This window comes from Micropterus salmoides, unplaced genomic scaffold (genome assembly GCF_014851395.1).
Source record: "Micropterus salmoides isolate LMB-PRFRI ecotype aquatic unplaced genomic scaffold, ASM1485139v1 Ms_hic_scaffold_1, whole genome shotgun sequence".
NCBI classification, from domain to species: domain Eukaryota; kingdom Metazoa; phylum Chordata; class Actinopteri; order Centrarchiformes; family Centrarchidae; genus Micropterus; species Micropterus salmoides.
Genome location: NW_024040040.1, coordinates 1,488,133 through 1,506,530, shown reverse-complemented (window position 1 = coordinate 1,506,530; position 18,398 = coordinate 1,488,133). Strand labels below are relative to the sequence as shown.

Below are 18,398 nucleotides of genomic sequence, written 5' to 3'. Positions count from 1 at the left end.
CTGCTTGGTTTTTAACAAATACATCTAGTTGTGCTCACATCACTCCCGTCCTCTACACTTTAGAGGACACTTTTATAGTATAGAATCAATTTTAAGATTTTGCTGTTCGTTTTTAAGGCCCTAAATGGCCTGGCCCCGGAGTACTTAACTGAGATTTTAACCCTGCGTGAACACATCTGGTCGTTACGGTCTTAAAATCCAATTAGTTTTAGAAGTCCCAAGGTCGAAGTATAAGCGATGGGGTGATCAGGCGTTTGCAGTTGCTGCTCCAAAACTCTGGAACAAGCTACCCCCTGATATTCACACAATTGCAGATGAAACTATTTTTAGGTCTAAACTTAAAACCCACCTGTAGAATGGCTTTTAATACGCTGTAATGGTGTGACAATTTCTTGTTTCCTTTTTAACTTTTCTTTTCTTTTGATATATGTATCTATTGTATGATATGCGGTTTTATTATATTCTATGATGTGAAGCACTTTGGATACCTGACGGTTGTTGTAAAGCGCTATAGAAATAAATGTTGATTGATTGATTGAAATAGGACTTAAACCAGCTTACAGCGGTTCCTTTAATGCCAATGAAATGTTCCAGTCTCTGCAATAGGATCTGATGGTCAATGGTATCGAAAGCGGCACCAAGATCTAATTGCAAATGCAATTAGGAGGTCATTAGTAATTTTCACCAGTGCTGTCTCTGTGCTATGATGAACTCTAAATCCTGACTGAAAATCCTCAACTAAACTATTGCTATGTAGAAAGTCACACAGCTGTTTGGTGACTGCTTTCTCAAGGATCTTAGAGAGAAATGGAAGGTTAGATATAGGTCTATAGGTTTAATCTCAGGCATCAGATAATTATAATTATGGGTGGATAGTTCAGACATTGACTGTGAAGGCATTCCACCCTGTTAGGGGCATATACATAGTTATCACAACATGTTAAAAATGTAAATGTTTATTAATATTAAGATCTCACATGTTCAGTGTCCCTCCATATTATTTTTAGTTCTTCAAATAATAACAAGACAGTTATTGATGAGTAAAATGTGTCTTGTTTATTTAGAAACTGTGCTTTAAACTAATTTTCCTCCCAAAATGGTAAATAACGACAGAATTTAGCACAAACAGTGCTATTAATCCTCTTCATCTCTTCACTTTAACACACAGACATGAAACCATTCAACTTTGTTCTCAAATGATTATTTAAAAGAACCTGTCTAACAGGGAGGAAGTACCACCAATGTGTGCGTTTTCCAACAAGGCAAACACTCTCTCAGATTTGTATATAATCATTTGGACTGCAGAATATTTTCCATGATGTTTTCTGTGATGGGAGTCGCAACAAGTAAACCAACACGTTCTCATCTCAATGCGTCATAACTGACACTTTCAGACAGCGTGACACTACTACTGCTAGAAGTGCTAGCTAGCTAGCGGTAGCTAGCTAGCTAGCACTTCTGGTCTGTACGGGACGCCCCAGAGCACCCTACGCTACCTACGCTTTGTCACTCTTTCTCAAATCGACAGAATATGACGCCCTGAGATGAGAACGGGCTAAGTAAACACACATCCAAGAATATTTAACATCAAGTGCAGGACAGAGACAAACTCTGGGACAAGAAAAAGCAAAAACAATGGCTGGATGCATGCAGTCTCACCTGGCCCAGCCCAGTTGTGGTTATTTTTAGGGGTCCACGTGAAAGCAAGGCATCGCAGTTCCCAGGAACCCTACTTATTCTTGCACAGAGAATCTCATTCGTCGCTCCACAGTCCCGCAGCCTCAGCTCCCTTGTCTATCTGGGCAGCATGCAGGGGAATAAATTAGCCAACAATATGACAGACTTTTGTATATTTCTCACCTTCCCCCGATGGTCTGAATAACTCGCTAGATCTATTGGTAGTTGCTTTTTAGAAATAAAGTCTATGAGGGCCTGAAAAGGGTAGTCAGTGGACTAAACCACTGCAAGGCGTATCAGGGGGAAGACGTTATCTTTCAAAAATTAAAAACCCATTGCACTCTGTACCAAATACATCGACTAGATGCTGACGGACAACAGTGATTATATTTTCATTTCTGGATCCAAATTATTGCGAGGGACACTTCAGTAGCTGCTGGATATTGGTCTGAACATGTCTCTACCATTCCTACTAAATGGGATGCCCTTGGCTTAACATGATCATTGCACTGCAAATTTCAGCTCAATAATACAAACAAGTCATTTTATTTACTGAGTCCACTTTGATACAAACATGAAAGAATAATGAATGCCCACTCACAAGTTAAATGCAGAGCAAACCTGGGGTTACAGAGTGGCAGAGGTGAAGAGGTTCAAGGGGAGCAGGGAGAAGCAGACTGGATGCACATGTTGTGTATTTGTGCGAGAGAGGAATGTAATGTCCGTGTTTGATGCTGAAAGAGGATGTGCTGGTCTGACCCCCCTCCTCCTTTCAGGGTGGAGCCTGCTGGAGTCCAATGGTTGAGACCAGGTCTGAGGAAGTGTAAGTGTGTTTTTCATTTGATTCATGAAAACATTCAACCATCTTCAGACTGTGACATCACTTATTCAAAGTGCCAATCAATGAACAGATGATAGATCAATAACTGCAGCTGGATTGTGTCTCGTTCTCTCATCAGATTCCTGTGAACTCACAATCGACACAAACACAGTAAACAGATGGATAATACTGTCTGACAACAACAGGAAGGCGACACGTGTGATGGAGGATCAGTCATATCCTGATCATCCAGACAGGTTCGACAAGTTCCATCAGGTGCTGTGTAGAGAAGGTCTGACTGGTCGCTGTTACTGGGAGGTCGAGTGGAGAGGAAGTGTTTCTATATCAGTGAGTTACAGAAGAATCAAAAGGAGAGGAGGCAGAGAAGACTGTGAGTTTGGATGGAATTATCAGTCCTGGAATCTGATTTGCTCTGATGTTGGTGGTCGTTATGGTTACAATGTCAGGCACAATAAGAGAGGAACAGACATCATCTCCTCCTCCTCCTACTCCTCCTCCACTGTCTCTCACAAAGTAGCAGTGTATGTGGACTGTCCTGCTGGCTCTCTGTCCTTCTACAGAGTCTCCTCTGACACACTGATCCACCTCCACACCTTTAACACCACATTCACTGAACCTCTTTATCCTGGATTTGGGGTCTTCTGGTCTGCTTCCTCAGTGTCTCTGGCTGTTTCTCAATACCGAGTTCGCTAAGTTCGGACTTCTGTACTTTATAGCTCGGACTTGGCAAGTTCGGCTTGGGAGTACAAACTCCCAGGAATGGGAGCATGCAGTCCGTCATTCAGCAATTGGAACAGCAGCAGACTTGATGACGGCCGGTCCCGTTAGCTCACATCTCCAAAAACATCATAGCAAATTTTTATATCAGCTCTATCTTCGACCACACATTTGGAGTTTAAAGAATACACACATAAAAACTCTTGAAACTGAATTCTGTGACACAATAACTGCAGTATTATAACTTACAGTTGTAAGTCTTCTCCTCTGCCATTTCTGCTTGTTGGCTCAGTAATACGGGCGGACTGGGAACACATCCGGGTATTTGACTGTACTTGGCTTGATGTGGACTTTTGAATTGGAACAGTACTTGGGCTGCGACTGATGATGTTTAAATAAATAAATAAATCAACAATAACACAAGTTCCAACAAGAATGCAGATTGAGAAACAGCTTCTGTGTTCTGGGTAGGAGGGAGAGTCTCCTCCTGGTAGAGAACAGATCAGCTGAGTCTGTACAGGATCATAGAAATCTTTCAGCTTCTTTTAATAAATCCATCAATGAACTTTGTACAAAGTGATTCAAAGTGATTGAACAGATTCCTCATTTCCATGTAAACTTCTTCCACTTCCAGTCCTTTAAAGATGGAAGCTCTGATCATTAAATGGTGGAAATGCCGTTGACTTGGACCTTCTGTCATGTGTTGCTTTGAATTCTGGCTCTTGTTCCAATAAAAGCAGAATGTTACTGTGAGTGTGTTTGTTGTCTTTCTCAGCTCAGGACTACTGACACCATTCAGCTGGAAGTTACAGTATATGGCCAAAAGTTTGTAGAGGCAGTTGTCCATAAAGAAATGCTTTTCCCAGTTTGTTCTTTAGTTTCTTATAGTGTAGCACGTGTTCCCTCTTTTCACCTTTCCTCCTGTGTTTTGTGATTTGGGTGTCTTTATATTTGAGCCCTGTGTTCACTGTGGAAAGGCTTTGAATATCAGTCAGACGTCACGAAAGATCACATGAACATTATTTTGACTGTCCAACTCCAGATCGTTTCTTGTCCAGACAAGATAAGAAGTTGTAACTTAGTTAGCCACTGTTACGACCCGTGAGGTCTGTGTGCCGTATTTGTGTTGCTGTGGGTGTATCTGTCTCTCTCCTGCAGGTGTGTACCTGTACCCTGAGTGTGACGCTTCGCTGAATTTGCAGCTGTGGCTGATCAGTGGCAATTAGTGGGCCACATAAGCAGAGCCAGAGGGGTGCTCTCTGTCTCGCTTCTCACTCATCTCTCATTCACTCACCCACCTTTCCTTGGACTCGCAACAGTCTGTGTGGCTTATTGTGTGGTTATTGTGTGGTTATTGTGCGATTTACTGTGTGACTCGTAGGACATGACCGGCGGGTCACGAATGGGACGCTAGATAACACGTCCCATACCATCCAGGTCTCAAGACAGGTTCAACAAGTTCCATCAGGTGCTGTGTAGAGAGGGTCTGACTGGTCGCTGTTACTGGGAGGTCGAGTGGAGAGCGCTGCTAGCAGCCAGCCTGATCACCAGCCGACTCCTGTTCCCTCGTCGGTGGTCCGACCAACACCAGCTCCGTTGGTGGCCCAGCCGACTCCTGTTCCCTCGTCGGTGGGCCGACCAACACCAGCTCCTTTGGTGGCCCAGCCGACTCCTGTTCCCTCGTCGGTGGTCCGACCAACACCAGCTCCGTTGGTGGCCCAGCCGACTCCCATTCCTCGTGCTCCGTCAGTGGTCCGACCAACACCAGCTCCGTTGGTGGCCCAGCCGACTCCTGTTCCCTCGTAGGCAGTCTGACCAACACCAGCTTCGTTGGTGGCCCAGCCGACTCCCATTCCTCGTGCTCCGTCAGTGGTCCGACCAACACCAGCTCCGTTGGTGGCCCAGCCGACTCCCGTCCCCTCGTCGGTGGTCCGACCAACACCAGCTTTGTTGGTGGCCCAGCCGACTCCCGTTCCCTCGTCGGTGGTCCGACCAACACCAGCTTTGTTGGTGGCCCAGCTGACTCCCGTTCCCTCGTCGGTGGTCCGACCAACACCAGCTTCGTTGGTGGCCCAGCCGACTCCATTCCTCGTGTCCGGTCCATGGTCCCCAGCCCTGCTGTCCAGTCGGTGGTCAGACCGACTCCAGCTCCTCGTGTCCGGTCCATGGTCCCCAGCCCTGCTGTCCAGTCGGTGGTCAGACCGACTCCAGCTCCTCGTGTCCGGTCCATGGTCCTCAGCCCAGCTGTCTCGCCGGTGGTCCTCAGCCCAGCTGTCTCGCAGGTGGTCCTCAGCCCAGCTGAGCCTCCAGAGCACCCAAGCTTTGGGTGCCGACCTCCGGAGAGGCCTCCTGCTCGGCCCCCAGTGGGTTTGCTGCCTCACTGTTGGCCGACCTGCCAACCCCTTGAACTCTGTGGCCCCCTTGATCTGCCTGGTCTGTTGGGTCGTCCCCCGGGGCGGCCTCCCGAACTCTGTGGCCCCCCTGTTCTGCCCGGCCTGTTGGGTCGACCTCCGGCGCAGCCTCCCGAACTCTGTGGCCACCCTGTTCTGCCCGGCCTGTTGGGTCCCACGGGACGCCCACCTGAACTGTTTTGCCCTCCTGGTCTGCTCGGTCGACCTCTGGGTCTGCCTCCTGAACTTTTGTTCACCTCTGGCCACCCGGGACGGCCTCCTGAACTGTGTTTTCCCCCTGATTTGCTCGGCCTGTCGGGTCGTCCTCCGGGACGGCCTCCTGAACTGTGTTTTCCCCCTGTTTGCTCGGCCTGTCGGGTCGCCCTCTGGGACGGCTCCCAGAACTGTTTTATCCCCTTGGCCTGCTTGTGCGACCTCCCGAACTCTGTCGCCCCCTTGCCTTGCCTTCTGGCCACCCACCTGAGAGTTCCTGGTCTGGCCCTCCTCCTGTCCTCCCTCCGCCCACCCTGGACCGGCTTGTGCCTTGTTTTTGTGCTGTTTTGGGTTTTGTTGACCGTCTAGAGACGCTCGTCGGTGGGGGGGTACTGTCACGCTCTGCCGGTTGGCCATCCTTTGTGTTGCACATTTGTGTTAATTAGTGTTATTTTGGTCTGTTGGGTTTTGGGGGTCTGTCTTGTCTTTCGTCTAGTGTTCGGTAACCCTTGTCATGTCTGTTACCCCAGTGATCCCTCTGCATGTCTGTTTTCCCCTGCTCTCTCTCTCTCCCTACCTGTGCCTCGTTAGCCTCATGTCTTTCACCTGTGTTGCTCCCGCCCTGCTCGTTAGTCCCTGTGTATATATACCTGGTGTTTCTGTCTTGTCTTTGTCCGGTCATTGTTCATTTTACCCCCCAGTCTGTCGTGCGTGTACTCTCTGCCTGCCTGTAACCAGCCTTGCTTGTCTTGTCTCCCTGTACTTTTGGATTTTGGATTTCTGTTATTCAGCCACTCACCTGTAAGTGTGCTCCCTTTTGGTTATATTAAAACCCTTCGTTGAACTATACCTGCTCCGCTCTGTGTCCTGCGTTTGAGTCCTCCAACCTGCCTCCACACCACGATCGTGACAGTTCTCTCTTTCTACTGCACCTCCGCTAGCTGGATGATAAGCACAGTGTTGCCTCAGATTAATCCCCATATCCTCCCCTACACTCTTCTGTGCTGTGCTAATGAAAGGTGTGCCGTTATCACTGGAGATCTTAGCTGGTGCAATAATGCAACTTTGACAAAATGTCTGGGAGAAGTTGTAGAACCCCTTTGTGTCTGTTTATTTCCTGTGACATACTCCCTTTTGATACATGGTCTTTACCGTGTGTCAACTTAGCATAATAAGGAAACAGATACTTAGGCAGGCAGGCTTCCCATCAGGCCATACCACATTGTCAGAAAATGTGTAGCCTACTTTCTTCCACACAGCTCTTTCCTCTGGGCTGGCTCTCGTATGTAATTCCTGCAAATCAGCTGTAGGAGTCAATTGCGGGTCAGTTTAAACAGTGCATTGGGTGGTTAGTGTGTGTTTTGCTGCAGCCTCATGCGGCGGTCCTTCACCTGGAGATGGGAGGAGAGTAGCCGGATTTAACACAGTGCATCTCTGAACAGTGATGTTAGACATATCAAGTAACACAGTGTTTTGTATCTCAGCCACCTGGCTGTGGAGAGATGAGATGTTTTTTGTTCAAGTAAAATCATCGACAGCATGTGGAGCCAACAAAGTCAAGTCTGAATAACCCACAATATCACAAGATGCCATGGCTGCTTTTCTAGCAGCTGCCACAGAAAACCATTTACTGTCAGGTGGTACCTGTGAGGGTTTGGGACGTTTGGCGCCCGTGCGTACACTGCTGAGTTGACAAGTTTAAGAGAATCAAAGACTGGCTTGATGCCTTCAACAGCCTCTTTTCAAAGGATATTGATTTTGACATGGTCTGTATGGGGATTTTGGGGTGATAACTACAGGTTCAGCACCTTTAATTAGCCCTACATCATACTTACCCTGTGCCCACAAGCATGAGGGGCACTTCACAGGAATGTCTGAGACATCTTTAACAAAAATGTGTTTATCAATCGTTGCTTTACCATCTGTTGTCACATTTGTCATCTGAAATCTGTATCTGGAATGAGCTTGACAGTTCTCACTGCAGTCACTACAGCAAAGAATCTTTTACGATGTACGTCTTTCCCCACCCACCAGCATGTTTTCATCCAGGGTCCTAAATCCTCCCACCAGTCATGTTTAGCTTTGACCAGAGGGACCTGAGGAACTGAGTCAGGGATCTGAAACAGAGTTTTAGAGTGTGGATCATTCACAATAACTGAAACAGCACATCTTTTATTGCTCCAATACAACCAGTTCAGCGTCAGTGTGTTTTTATCTTTATGTTTTCTTAACCATTCTTTCTCAAAGCTCGTACCAGCAACAAGAAGTACGTGTGACCTTCAGCCCAGTTCTTGTGGGGACATGAAGTCTGTCTGAGTGTCTTTGTTATGGAAAAGCGTCTTGACTTCCGCGATTAAGGAATGATTAACTGAGTTAACTGCTGCCTCTGGCATTTTCCACTGATAATCACATAGCAACTCCTTTTGACTCTGTTTAACAAACTGTGATGTCATCTCAGAAACTCTAGCCACTACAACCCCATGGGGAGTGGAAATCAGAATTATGCCCAACAAACACATCAAATCTCGAGCGAGGAGATTAACAGGGCAATGGTCTAACAGCAAAAAAGAATGTTTGAAATGCTTTTCAATCTCCTCACTGCATGTTGAAGCTGCTGTGAATCTCTCCACCAGAGGTTTCCCTGAAACCCCCACTGTCCTGAGACATCCAGCGCTCATTTTTGGAGTAGTTTGAAATTCCTGACTTCTAATGAGTGATTGATTCTGTGGCTCCTGAGTCAACTAGAAATCTGATATCTTTCCCTGCCACATTGATTATATGTTCAGGCATGCATTGAAATGCGTCATTCTTGTATTTAGCATATATCCTTGTTGATTTTACTTGATCAGTTTCCTGTCTCTGCTCAAGATACAGAATAGCCTCATTTATCAAAGTCTGCATGTCTGCTTCAGTTTTAACCTCTGTTTCTGTGTGTGTGTGTTAGTGTCTGTGTGTCAGTGTCTGTGTGTCTGTGTGTCTGTGTCTGTGTCTGAGTGTCTGTGTCTGTGTCAGTGTCTGTGTCTGTCTGTCTGTGTCAGTGTCTGTGTCTGTGTCAGTGTCTGTCTGTCTGTGTCAGTGTCTGTGTCTGTGTCAGTGTCTGTGTGTCTGTGTGTCTGTGTCTGTCTGTCTGTCTGTCTGTGTCAGTGTCTGTGTGTCTGTGGGTCTGTGTGTGTCAGTGTGGGTCAGTGTCTGTGTGTCTGGGTCAGTGTCTGTGTGTCAGTGTCTGTGTGTCTGTGTCTGAGTGTCTGTGTCTGTGTCAGTGTCTGTCTGTCAGTGTCTGTGTCTGTCTGTCTGTGTCAGTGTCAGTGTCTGTGTGTCTGTGTCTGAGTGTCTGTGTCAGTGTCAGTGTCTGTGTCAGTGTCTGTGTCTGTCTGTCAGTGTCAGTGTCTGTGTCTGTGTCAGTGTCTGTGTGTCTGTGTCTGTCTGTCTGTGTCAGTGTCTGTGTGTCTGTGGGTCTGTGTGTGTCAGTGTGGGTCAGTGTCTGTGTGTCTGGGTCAGTATCTGTGTGTCTGTGTCTGTGTGTCTGTGTCAGTGTCTGTGTGTCTGTGTCTGTCTGTCTGTGTCAGTGTCTGTGTGTCTGTGGGTCTGTGTGTGTCAGTGTGGGTCAGTGTCTGTGTGTCTGGGTCAGTATCTGTGTGTCTGTGTCTGTGTGTCTGTGTGTCTGTGTCTGTGTCTGAGTGTCTGTGTCTGTGTCAGTGTCTGTGTCTGTCTGTCTGTGTCAGTGTCTGTGTCTGTGTCAGTGTCTGTCTGTCTGTGTCAGTGTCTGTGTCTGTGTCTGTGTCAGTGTCTGTGTGTCTGTGTGTCTGTGTCTGTCTGTCTGTCTGTCTGTGTCAGTGTCTGTGTGTCTGTGGGTCTGTGTGTGTCAGTGTGGGTCAGTGTCTGTGTGTCTGGGTCAGTGTCTGTGTGTCAGTGTCTGTGTGTCTGTGTCTGAGTGTCTGTGTCTGTGTCAGTGTCTGTCTGTCAGTGTCTGTGTCTGTCTGTCTGTGTCAGTGTCAGTGTCTGTGTGTCTGTGTCTGAGTGTCTGTGTCAGTGTCAGTGTCTGTGTCAGTGTCTGTGTCTGTCTGTCAGTGTCAGTGTCTGTGTCTGTGTCAGTGTCTGTGTGTCTGTGTCTGTCTGTCTGTGTCAGTGTCTGTGTGTCTGTGGGTCTGTGTGTGTCAGTGTGGGTCAGTGTCTGTGTGTCTGGGTCAGTATCTGTGTGTCTGTGTCTGTGTGTCTGTGTCAGTGTCTGTGTGTCTGTGTCTGTCTGTCTGTGTCAGTGTCTGTGTGTCTGTGGGTCTGTGTGTGTCAGTGTGGGTCAGTGTCTGTGTGTCTGGGTCAGTATCTGTGTGTCTGTGTCTGTGTGTCTGTGTGTCTGTGTCTGAGTGTCTGTGTCTGTGTCTGTGTCAGTGTCTGTGTCTGTCTGTCAGTGTCTGTGTCTGTCTGTCTGTGTCAGTGTCAGTGTCTGTGTCTGTGTCTGTGTCAGTGTCTGTGTCTGTGTCTGTCTGTCTGTCTGTGTCAGTGTCTGTGTCAGTGTCTGTGTGTCTGTGGGTCTGTGTGTGTCAGCGTGGGTCAGTGTCTGTGTGTCAGTGTCTGTGTGTCTGTGTCTGAGTGTCTGTGTCTGTGTCAGTGTCTGTCTGTCAGTGTCTGTGTCTGTCTGTCTGTGTCAGTGTCAGTGTCTGTGTCTGAGTGTCTGTGTCTGTGTCAGTGTCTGTGTCTGTCTGTCTGTGTCAGTGTCAGTGTCTGTGTCAGTGTCTGTGTGTCTGTGTCTGTCTGTCTGTGTCAGTGTCTGTGTGTCTGTGGGTCTGTGTGTGTCAGTGTGGGTCAGTGTCTGTGTGTCTGGGTCAGTATCTGTGTGTCAGTGTCTGTGTGTCTGTGTCTGAGTGTCTGTGTCTGTGTCAGTGTCAGTGTCTGTGTGTCTGTGTCTGTCTGTCTGTGTCAGTGTCTGTGTCAGTGTCTGTGTGTCTGTGGGTCTGTGTGTGTCAGTGTGGGTCAGTGTCTGTGTGTCTGTGTGTGTGTGCTCTCACGCGATTCATGTGCAGGTTTCTCTGTCATCACAGTTCCAGTCTCCAAACCTTCCTTCTCTGGCCTCGGTTTCCCCCCTGCCAGTCAATCGGCCACCTGTCCTTTGTTAGCCTCTGCACAGTCTCGGACCCAGTGTCCATGCTTTTTGCAAATGTGACAAGCATCAGATCTGCCACGGCCTCTTCCTCTGCCTCCACAACCCCGACCTCTGTCTCTTCCTCTGCCTTTTTTCTGATCTTGTTGCAGCTGGGCCATTTGCAGCCTGTCTTTCTGCTGCTCTCTCTGATCCTTTTTGTTCAGGAGGAAATCCTCCGCATGGGCGGCATGTCTTTGAACAATCTCCAGGTGACCATGTTGCCATGTCAAGTTGCGTTTCACCATGTGTGCGATCTCTGGCCTCAGTCTGGTGATAAAGTTATTTCTGAGAGTGGCTTCCCATGGGGTGATGTCATGTCATGGTCCCAACACCGCTGGCTTTAACAGACCGCTGTGGGTTTCATGAAGTTCAGCGAGTCTGTTGGGATGTCTGTCACTGTCTCGTCACGCCTTTGTGTGCACCCTGTTAATAGTGCCCAGTCCAGCCTCCGGGGAAATAGTTCCTCTATTTTCTTGCAGAGATTGTGAACCACTAGCCTGTAGTTTGCGTTCTCTGTGTCATCCCAGGAAGGTTTTGACAGTCTAATGGCGGGATAGCCTGCTGACACCCGTGCCCAGGTTGCCCCCATCTGAAGGGTTAACAGTTGTCTCAGTTCAGCGGTTGTGGGTCTGAATTGTTGGCAAAAGATCAGCAGATGTTCAGCATATTTCACCCCAACGTCCTGGATTCGAGGAAGCTGCTGTGATGCTTCCTTCATCTCGCTGAATAGCCACGGTCTGTGGATCACCAGTGCGCTTCCATCTCCGGACGCCACTTCCATCATTGGGACCGTGCCATGGAGGTTTGTTGGTGGATTGGAGGTTGGTAAATAAACCTTGTTGGATCTGGTGTGGTGCGGGCTGCATGGCTCCCCTCCCATTGCTGAGGCTGCTGCTGTTAGCTCGTTCTGCGGGTCTTGTTCCATCTTACTGTTATTTGAAGCCATTTTCCTTTGGTACTTAAAACCCTTAATTCCCAGAATGTAATAAAGAATTAACCTTTGAAGGTGTTTATTCTTAAAAATTTAGAATTAGCTGTCTCTTTTGTTTCAAATGTGGGAGGTTTGTTTAAGTCTTGTGTTATGAGGACCTTGAAGCCGGGCGCCTGGGAAAAGATTGTTTACAGATCTATATTTTCTCTAAATTCTTACGTGTTTCTATTAAATGTTAACAAAGCTGGTAGTCTGAGGAAATCCTATCCTGTTTACAAAAAGCCTTTGTTCAACATTCACACGTTCTGTTAACAAGGCTGTTTTCAATTCTCACTTTTTTTATTCGCAATTCAGTCATGCCTCTGTGGTAAACACATTCAGCATCCAACAATACTGTATATTTACTTTGCATTCAACTAGAATAGCAACCTTAAGTAAAATAGTACATTTTAAAACAATTGTTTTTTACCATTTTATTCTGAGTCCTATGACTCACACTCCTCTATTTTACTGTGGGTCCCAGACCCAAAAGAACTGATGCAACAGTAGGTCCCAGACCTATAAGAAATCCACTGCCCCCCAGTGATTTCTTGACTATAGTACCTTTAACACAAAGCTTTGCCGATTCACACAGCGGCCCCAGGCCTGCCCTGCTGACACGTCTGTCACGCACACCCTGAGAGGTAGCGAGAATCGTTCCACTTCAACAGTCTAATCACCAAAAAGAGAGTGTTGCCAGCCACCAGGTTCATTGTGGATCACAGTGGTGAGGGAGCCTCAGACACTCAGGCGTCAGGCCCTCAACGTCTCACCCGTATTTTGGAGGGGAGGTTTGAAGTCCCAGCGGCATCGTCTGCACAAATATATCCAGTGAGAGGAAAAAGTCCATCTAGAAGCTAAATGGAATGCTTCTTATTTACTGTTGGATTCTTTAACATGCAGGGGGTTTTAAGGCAGTATTTAGGTTTAAGGTGGTATTAGAATTTTTAACATGGTTTCAAGGTTTTTCAAGCGGTATTTGGATTTAAGGTGGTATTAGAATTTTTTACATGGTTTCAAGGTTTTTCAAGCGGTATTTGGATTTAAGGTGGTATTAGAATTTTTAACATGGTTTCAAGGTTTTTCAAGCGGTATTTGGATTTAAGGTGGTATTAGAATTTTTAACATGGTTTCAAGGTTTCTCAAGCGGTATTTGGATTTAAGGTGGTAGTAGAGTTTTTAACATGGTTTCAAGGTTTTTCAAGTGGTATTTGGATTTAAGGTGGTATTAGAATTTTTAATATGGTTTCAAGGTTTTTAAAGTGGTTTTTAGGTTTAATGTGGTATTACACTTTTTAACATGGTTTCAAGGTTTTTAAGGCAGTATTTTAGTTTAAGGTGGTATTAGAATTTTTAACACGATTTCAATGTTTTTAAGGCAGTATTTAGGTTTATGGTGGTATTAGAGTTTTTAACATGGTTTCAAGGTTTTTAGGTTTAAGGTGGTATTAGAATTTTTAACATGGTTTCAAGGTTTTTAAGGCAGTATTTTAGTTTAAGGTGGTATTAGAATTTTTAACATGGTTTCAAGGTTTCTCAAGCGGTATTTGGATTTAAGGTGGTATTAGAGTTTTTAACATGGTTTCAAGGTTTTTCAAGCGGTATTTGGATTTAAGGTGGTATTAGAGTTTTTAACATGGTTTCAAGGTTTTTCAAGCGGTATTTGGATTTAAGGTGGTATTAGAATTTTTAACATGGTTTCAAGGTTTCTCAAGCAGTATTTGGATTTAAGGTGGTAGTAGAGTTTTTAACATGGTTTCAAGGTTTTTCAAGAGGTATTTGGATTTAAGGTGGTATTAGAATTTTTAACATGGTTTCAAGGTTTTTAAGGCAGTATTTAGGTTTAAGGTGGTATTAGAATTTTTAACATGATTTCAAGGTTTTAAGGTGGTTTAAAGGCTGATGGTCAGACCCAGGACTAATGGTCTAGTTAGCATTGACTCAGTTCTTCCTGTGTTTAAATCTTAATACAGTTTCTACAGCTTTCTGCTTGCTTCAGTAAAATTTCCAGTCTTGTAGGTAAAGAGGGTATATAAGCTGTGAAACTACAGCTGGTTTCCATCTTTAAGACTTCCAGGGTTTTCTTTTCATTAATGACTCGTTGTTGGTTTCTGATCTCAGGTCAGTTTAAATTCCTCTTCCAATCTGACCTGCAGTCACCTGTACAGGTGAGTCTGTCAGTTAAAACGTGTGGTGTGGAGTACAGCTGTAAAGTCAGGATGTTCCTGCAGCGGCTGCTCTGTGGTCACTGAGGTGGAAGGAGCTGGGCCCTGAACATCAGGAATAGTTTAAACTCAGGTTTTAGTTTAAAAACAGGACGCAACAGTTCCCTGTTTGGATTCCAGGAGGACAAAGTGTCAGACAGTGAAAAGCATCTCACCATGAGTCTGAGTATACTGCTATATATATATATATATGCAGTGTGAACAGTGCCGACAGCCGAGTAGTTCTCACTGTCCAGTCTGAGTATACTGTGTGACGGGAATTTCATGATTCCATCTTTAAGATACTGCCATGTAACTAATCTCACCAGCATCTTGGGTATGGGGTCAATGGGGGCGGCGTCATCTGGCGGCGCCCGACTATGACGTGCTGCTGGAGGTGGTGACTAGAGCCGTGGCTAAGCTATCAAATGGCCACAGGAGGAGCAGACACCACAGGCTAGTAGTAAGCTTGATGAAAGGTTTCTTAAGCACCACGTGCCACCTCCACGCCGGTCTCTGCCATTCTTTCCTGATTTACATGATGAACTGAGTAATCATGGGGCAGACCCTTCTCTACACGGCTTTCCACACCCCTATCACTGAATTACAGTAATATGATGGGGGTTAGGGGAGGATGCCTCGGGTGGAGGATGCGCTTGCGAGCTATCTCTCCCCTCGACTTGCGTCCTCCCTGGAGAAGCCGGCGTTACCCTCCAAGCCATGTCGCACCACATCTACACTCGTGGGGAAGGCGTACATGGCAGCGGGCCAGGCAGGTGCGAGCTTGCACACCATGGCGGTGCTTCAAGCCTACCAAGTCGACCTGCTACAGGAGATGGTTGGCGGAGCTTCGCAGAACCATGGAGCGTTAAATGCAGGGCGAAGCGTTGCGACAGTACCTCCCTCGCCGGTCTGGACCCAAGGCAGCTGAGGCTTCCAGGCGTAGGTCCCTTCCCTCTACGAGCTCCTACGGAGAGGAGAGGATGCAGAGTGTCGCTTCTCGGGGGCCCCCCGAGGAGCTGGGGTAGCGAGACGGCGCTCTCACCCTCAGCCTTCTGAGAGACGCAATCTGAGGACTGTCATCCAGTCCCGACGGAGCTCAGGGAAGACCAGGGTAGGGGAGTCTTTCTCCCCGACCACCAGCCCCGAGGGGCTAGTTCCGTTGGCAGACTTTGCAGAGGCTTGGCGGAGCCTGACGAACATTTCTCCGTGGGTCCTGCGAACTGCCATACATGGGTTTCGACTACAGTTCAAAACCCGCCCTCCAAAATTCAACGGGGTGGTTTGGACTGTGGTACGCCCGGAGCAAGGTCCGGTGTTAGGACAGGAAGTTCGTACTCTGCTGAGGAAAGGGGCCGTGGAACGTGTCTCCCCCCCAGACAGAGACGCCGGTTCTACAGCCGGTACTTCATAGTCCCCAAGAAGGACGGAGGGCTGCGCCCTATTTTTGATCTGCGGGTTCTAACCGGTCTCTGAGGAGATTCAGGTTCAAGATGCTCATCATCCCCGATATCGTGACGCACATCCAATCCGAGGATTGGTTCGTCACGATAGATCTAAAGGACGCCTATTTCCACGTCTCCATCCGTCCTTCTCACAGGAAGTTCCTGAGGTTCGCCTTCGGGGGTAAGGCTTACCAGTATCGGGTTCTTCCATTCGGCCTGGCACTTTCCCCTCGCACATTCACCAAGTGTATGGATGCAGCACTGGCCCCGCTGAGGCTCCAGGGCGTCCAGATTTCAACTACATCGACGACTGGCTCATCCTAGCCCAGTCTCGAGAGTTGGCGGTTCGGCATCGAGATGTCGTTCTGGCTCATCTGCGGCGTTTAGGGCTGAGGCTCAACGCAAAGAAGAGTGTGCTGGTGCCCACCCAACGGACTATGTTCCTAGGGGTAGTATGGGATTCGACAACGATGCGGGCACAATTGTCTCTGGCACATGTCGACACTATATTGGCTTCCATGAAAGGGGTGAAGTTAGGCCACGCCATCACTATAAAACACTTCCAACGAGTGTTGGGTCTCCTGGCGGCTGCGTCCAGCGTAATACCATCTGGACTGCTGCACATGAGACCCCTGCAGTGGTGGCTAAGGGCCAAGGGTTTTTCCCCAAAGGGAAATCCTCTCCGTCTGATTTGGGTTACGCGCAAGTGTCTTCGTTCCCTATCAGTTTGGAAGGAAACTTGGTTCCTGTCCCAGGGGCCCGTGCTGGGAGGGTCGTGTGCATCAATCCGAGTGGCATATCAACTGTCTCGAGATGTTGGCAGTGTTCCAGGCTCTAAGGAGTTTCCTGCCCGATCTCCAAGGCCTATCTGAATCACCAGGGCGGTCTGCGCTCACGCCCTCTGTACAGACTGGCGCGTCAGATCCTCCTGTGGTCCCAGCAGAGGTTACTATCGCTCAGGGCGATGTATCTTCCGGGGATGCAGAATCAGGGAGCAGACCTGCTGTCGAGGCAGGGGCTGAGGCCCGGGGAATGGAGACTTCAACCCGAAGTGGTGAAGCTCCTGTGCGAAGAGTTCGGCCCCATAGACGTGGATCTGTTTGCGTCTCAAGAGACTACGCACTGCCCGCTATGGTTTCCTCTCGTTCCTCCAGCCCCGTTGGGTCTGGATGCCATGGTACATTCGTGGCCGAGGCTACATCTGTACGCTTTTCCCCCAGTCGCTCTGCTCCCGGGGGTTCTGGAGCGGATCCGCCAGGACAATGTCGGCCTACTGCTCGTAGCCCCATTCTGGCCAACCAGGTGTGGTTCTCGGACATCATGATCGCTCCTGGATGGCCCGACGTGGCGGGTCCCTCTGAGGAGAGACCTGCTGTCTCAGGCGCAGGGCCGGGTTCTTCACCCTTGCCCCGCCATATGGCGACTGTGGATCTGGCCCCTGAGGGGGCACAGTACCTAGAGGCGGGTCTAACAGCCAGAGCAGTCGAGACCCTCCTCAGCTCCAGGGCCCCGTCCACACGGATCCTCCGTGGTGCCCGGAGGATGAGACCTGCGACTCGGTCCAAGGTTCCCACTTGGGATCTGGCGGTGGTTCTTGGGGCGTTGGCTGAGGCCCCCTTCGAACCCCTGGAGTCAGCTGAGTATCACCTCTCTGAGGAGGGTGGGGGATCTCCAAGCGCTTTCGGTTTCCCCGCAAGCCTGGAGTTTGCCCCGGGGAATATTAGGGCTATCCTGCACCCTCGTCCAGGATACATCCCTAAAGTGCCTTCTTGTGCGGCAGGGTCCACAGTGCTGCAGGCATTCATCCTCCACCTCATGTGACGGCGGAGGAGGGGAGACTTCATCTGCTCTGCTCCTTTCCTGGGCCTCTTTGCAGGATGTTTGTTTAGCGGCTGGCTGGGCCACTCCGCACACATTCATTCGGTTTTACAGTCTTGACCTTGCTTCGGCACATGGCACTTGTGCGCTCTCCTCTTAGTCGTGCCACTTTATTGCACACTGGGGCAGGCGGGGTTTTCGGCACGGTTTAGTGGGTATCTCGTTCCCATAGTGTCTTAACCGACGCAGTTCGAGTTCCCTCGAAGGGAAACGTCTCGGGTTACGTATGTAACCCTGGTTCCCCGAGAAGGGGAACGAGACACTGCGTCGGCCCGCCGCACCTCTCTCCCCGCCTGAAGCACCTGCTTCATAGTTTAAGCTAATGATGAGTGTGTACAGGTGTGCTTTATACTCCTCCGGTTATTCCGTCACACCTTACTGTTCTAGCAACAAGCCAATAGGATTGGAGTGATTTCATTCACATTCAGACCTGCTACGCCTAGAGGCGTTCCCATAGTGTCGTAACCGACGCAGTGTGTTGTTCCCCTTCTCGGGGAACCAGGGTTGTATACATAACCCGGGACGTTCTCACTGTCCGGTATGAGTATACTGCTATGTATGCAGTGTGAACAGTGCCGACAGCTGAGTGGTTCTCACTGTCCTGTCTGAGCATACTGCCAGGTATGCAGTGTGATGTCTTTATTCAATAAATGCATGGAGAGATGAATAGAAACAGGATGGGCTGTGGACAAAACAAGACTAGAGCCCTACCAATATGGATTTTTGGGGACCCGATATTAAAGAGAAAAAGAGCAGATTTGGTAGACCCCTTTACTGAATAAACTACACTTAGGCCCATACTGAAAGCTGTTGTGCATGTGGGCTATAAAACCTTTTCCTGAATGGATTGTTAAAAAATGATCTAAAAAATTAAGTCTCAACAACTTAACATATAAACAATTGCACGTCAATAAATATTTGCTACT

General features: G+C 48.1%; 1 protein-coding gene across 1 annotated transcript; it reads left to right on the top strand.

Annotated features, from left to right (window-relative positions):
- The first annotated feature begins 2,387 nt into the window (after positions 1–2,387).
- Positions 2,388–3,988, top strand: LOC119912354 (stonustoxin subunit alpha-like). Its single transcript, XM_038731545.1, has 2 exons — positions 2,388–2,500; positions 2,637–3,988. Exons 1-2 carry the CDS (start codon positions 2,422–2,424, stop codon positions 3,209–3,211), a joined length of 654 nt encoding a protein of 217 aa, XP_038587473.1. The 5' UTR covers positions 2,388–2,421; the 3' UTR covers positions 3,212–3,988.
- The last annotated feature ends 14,410 nt before the right edge of the window (positions 3,989–18,398 follow it).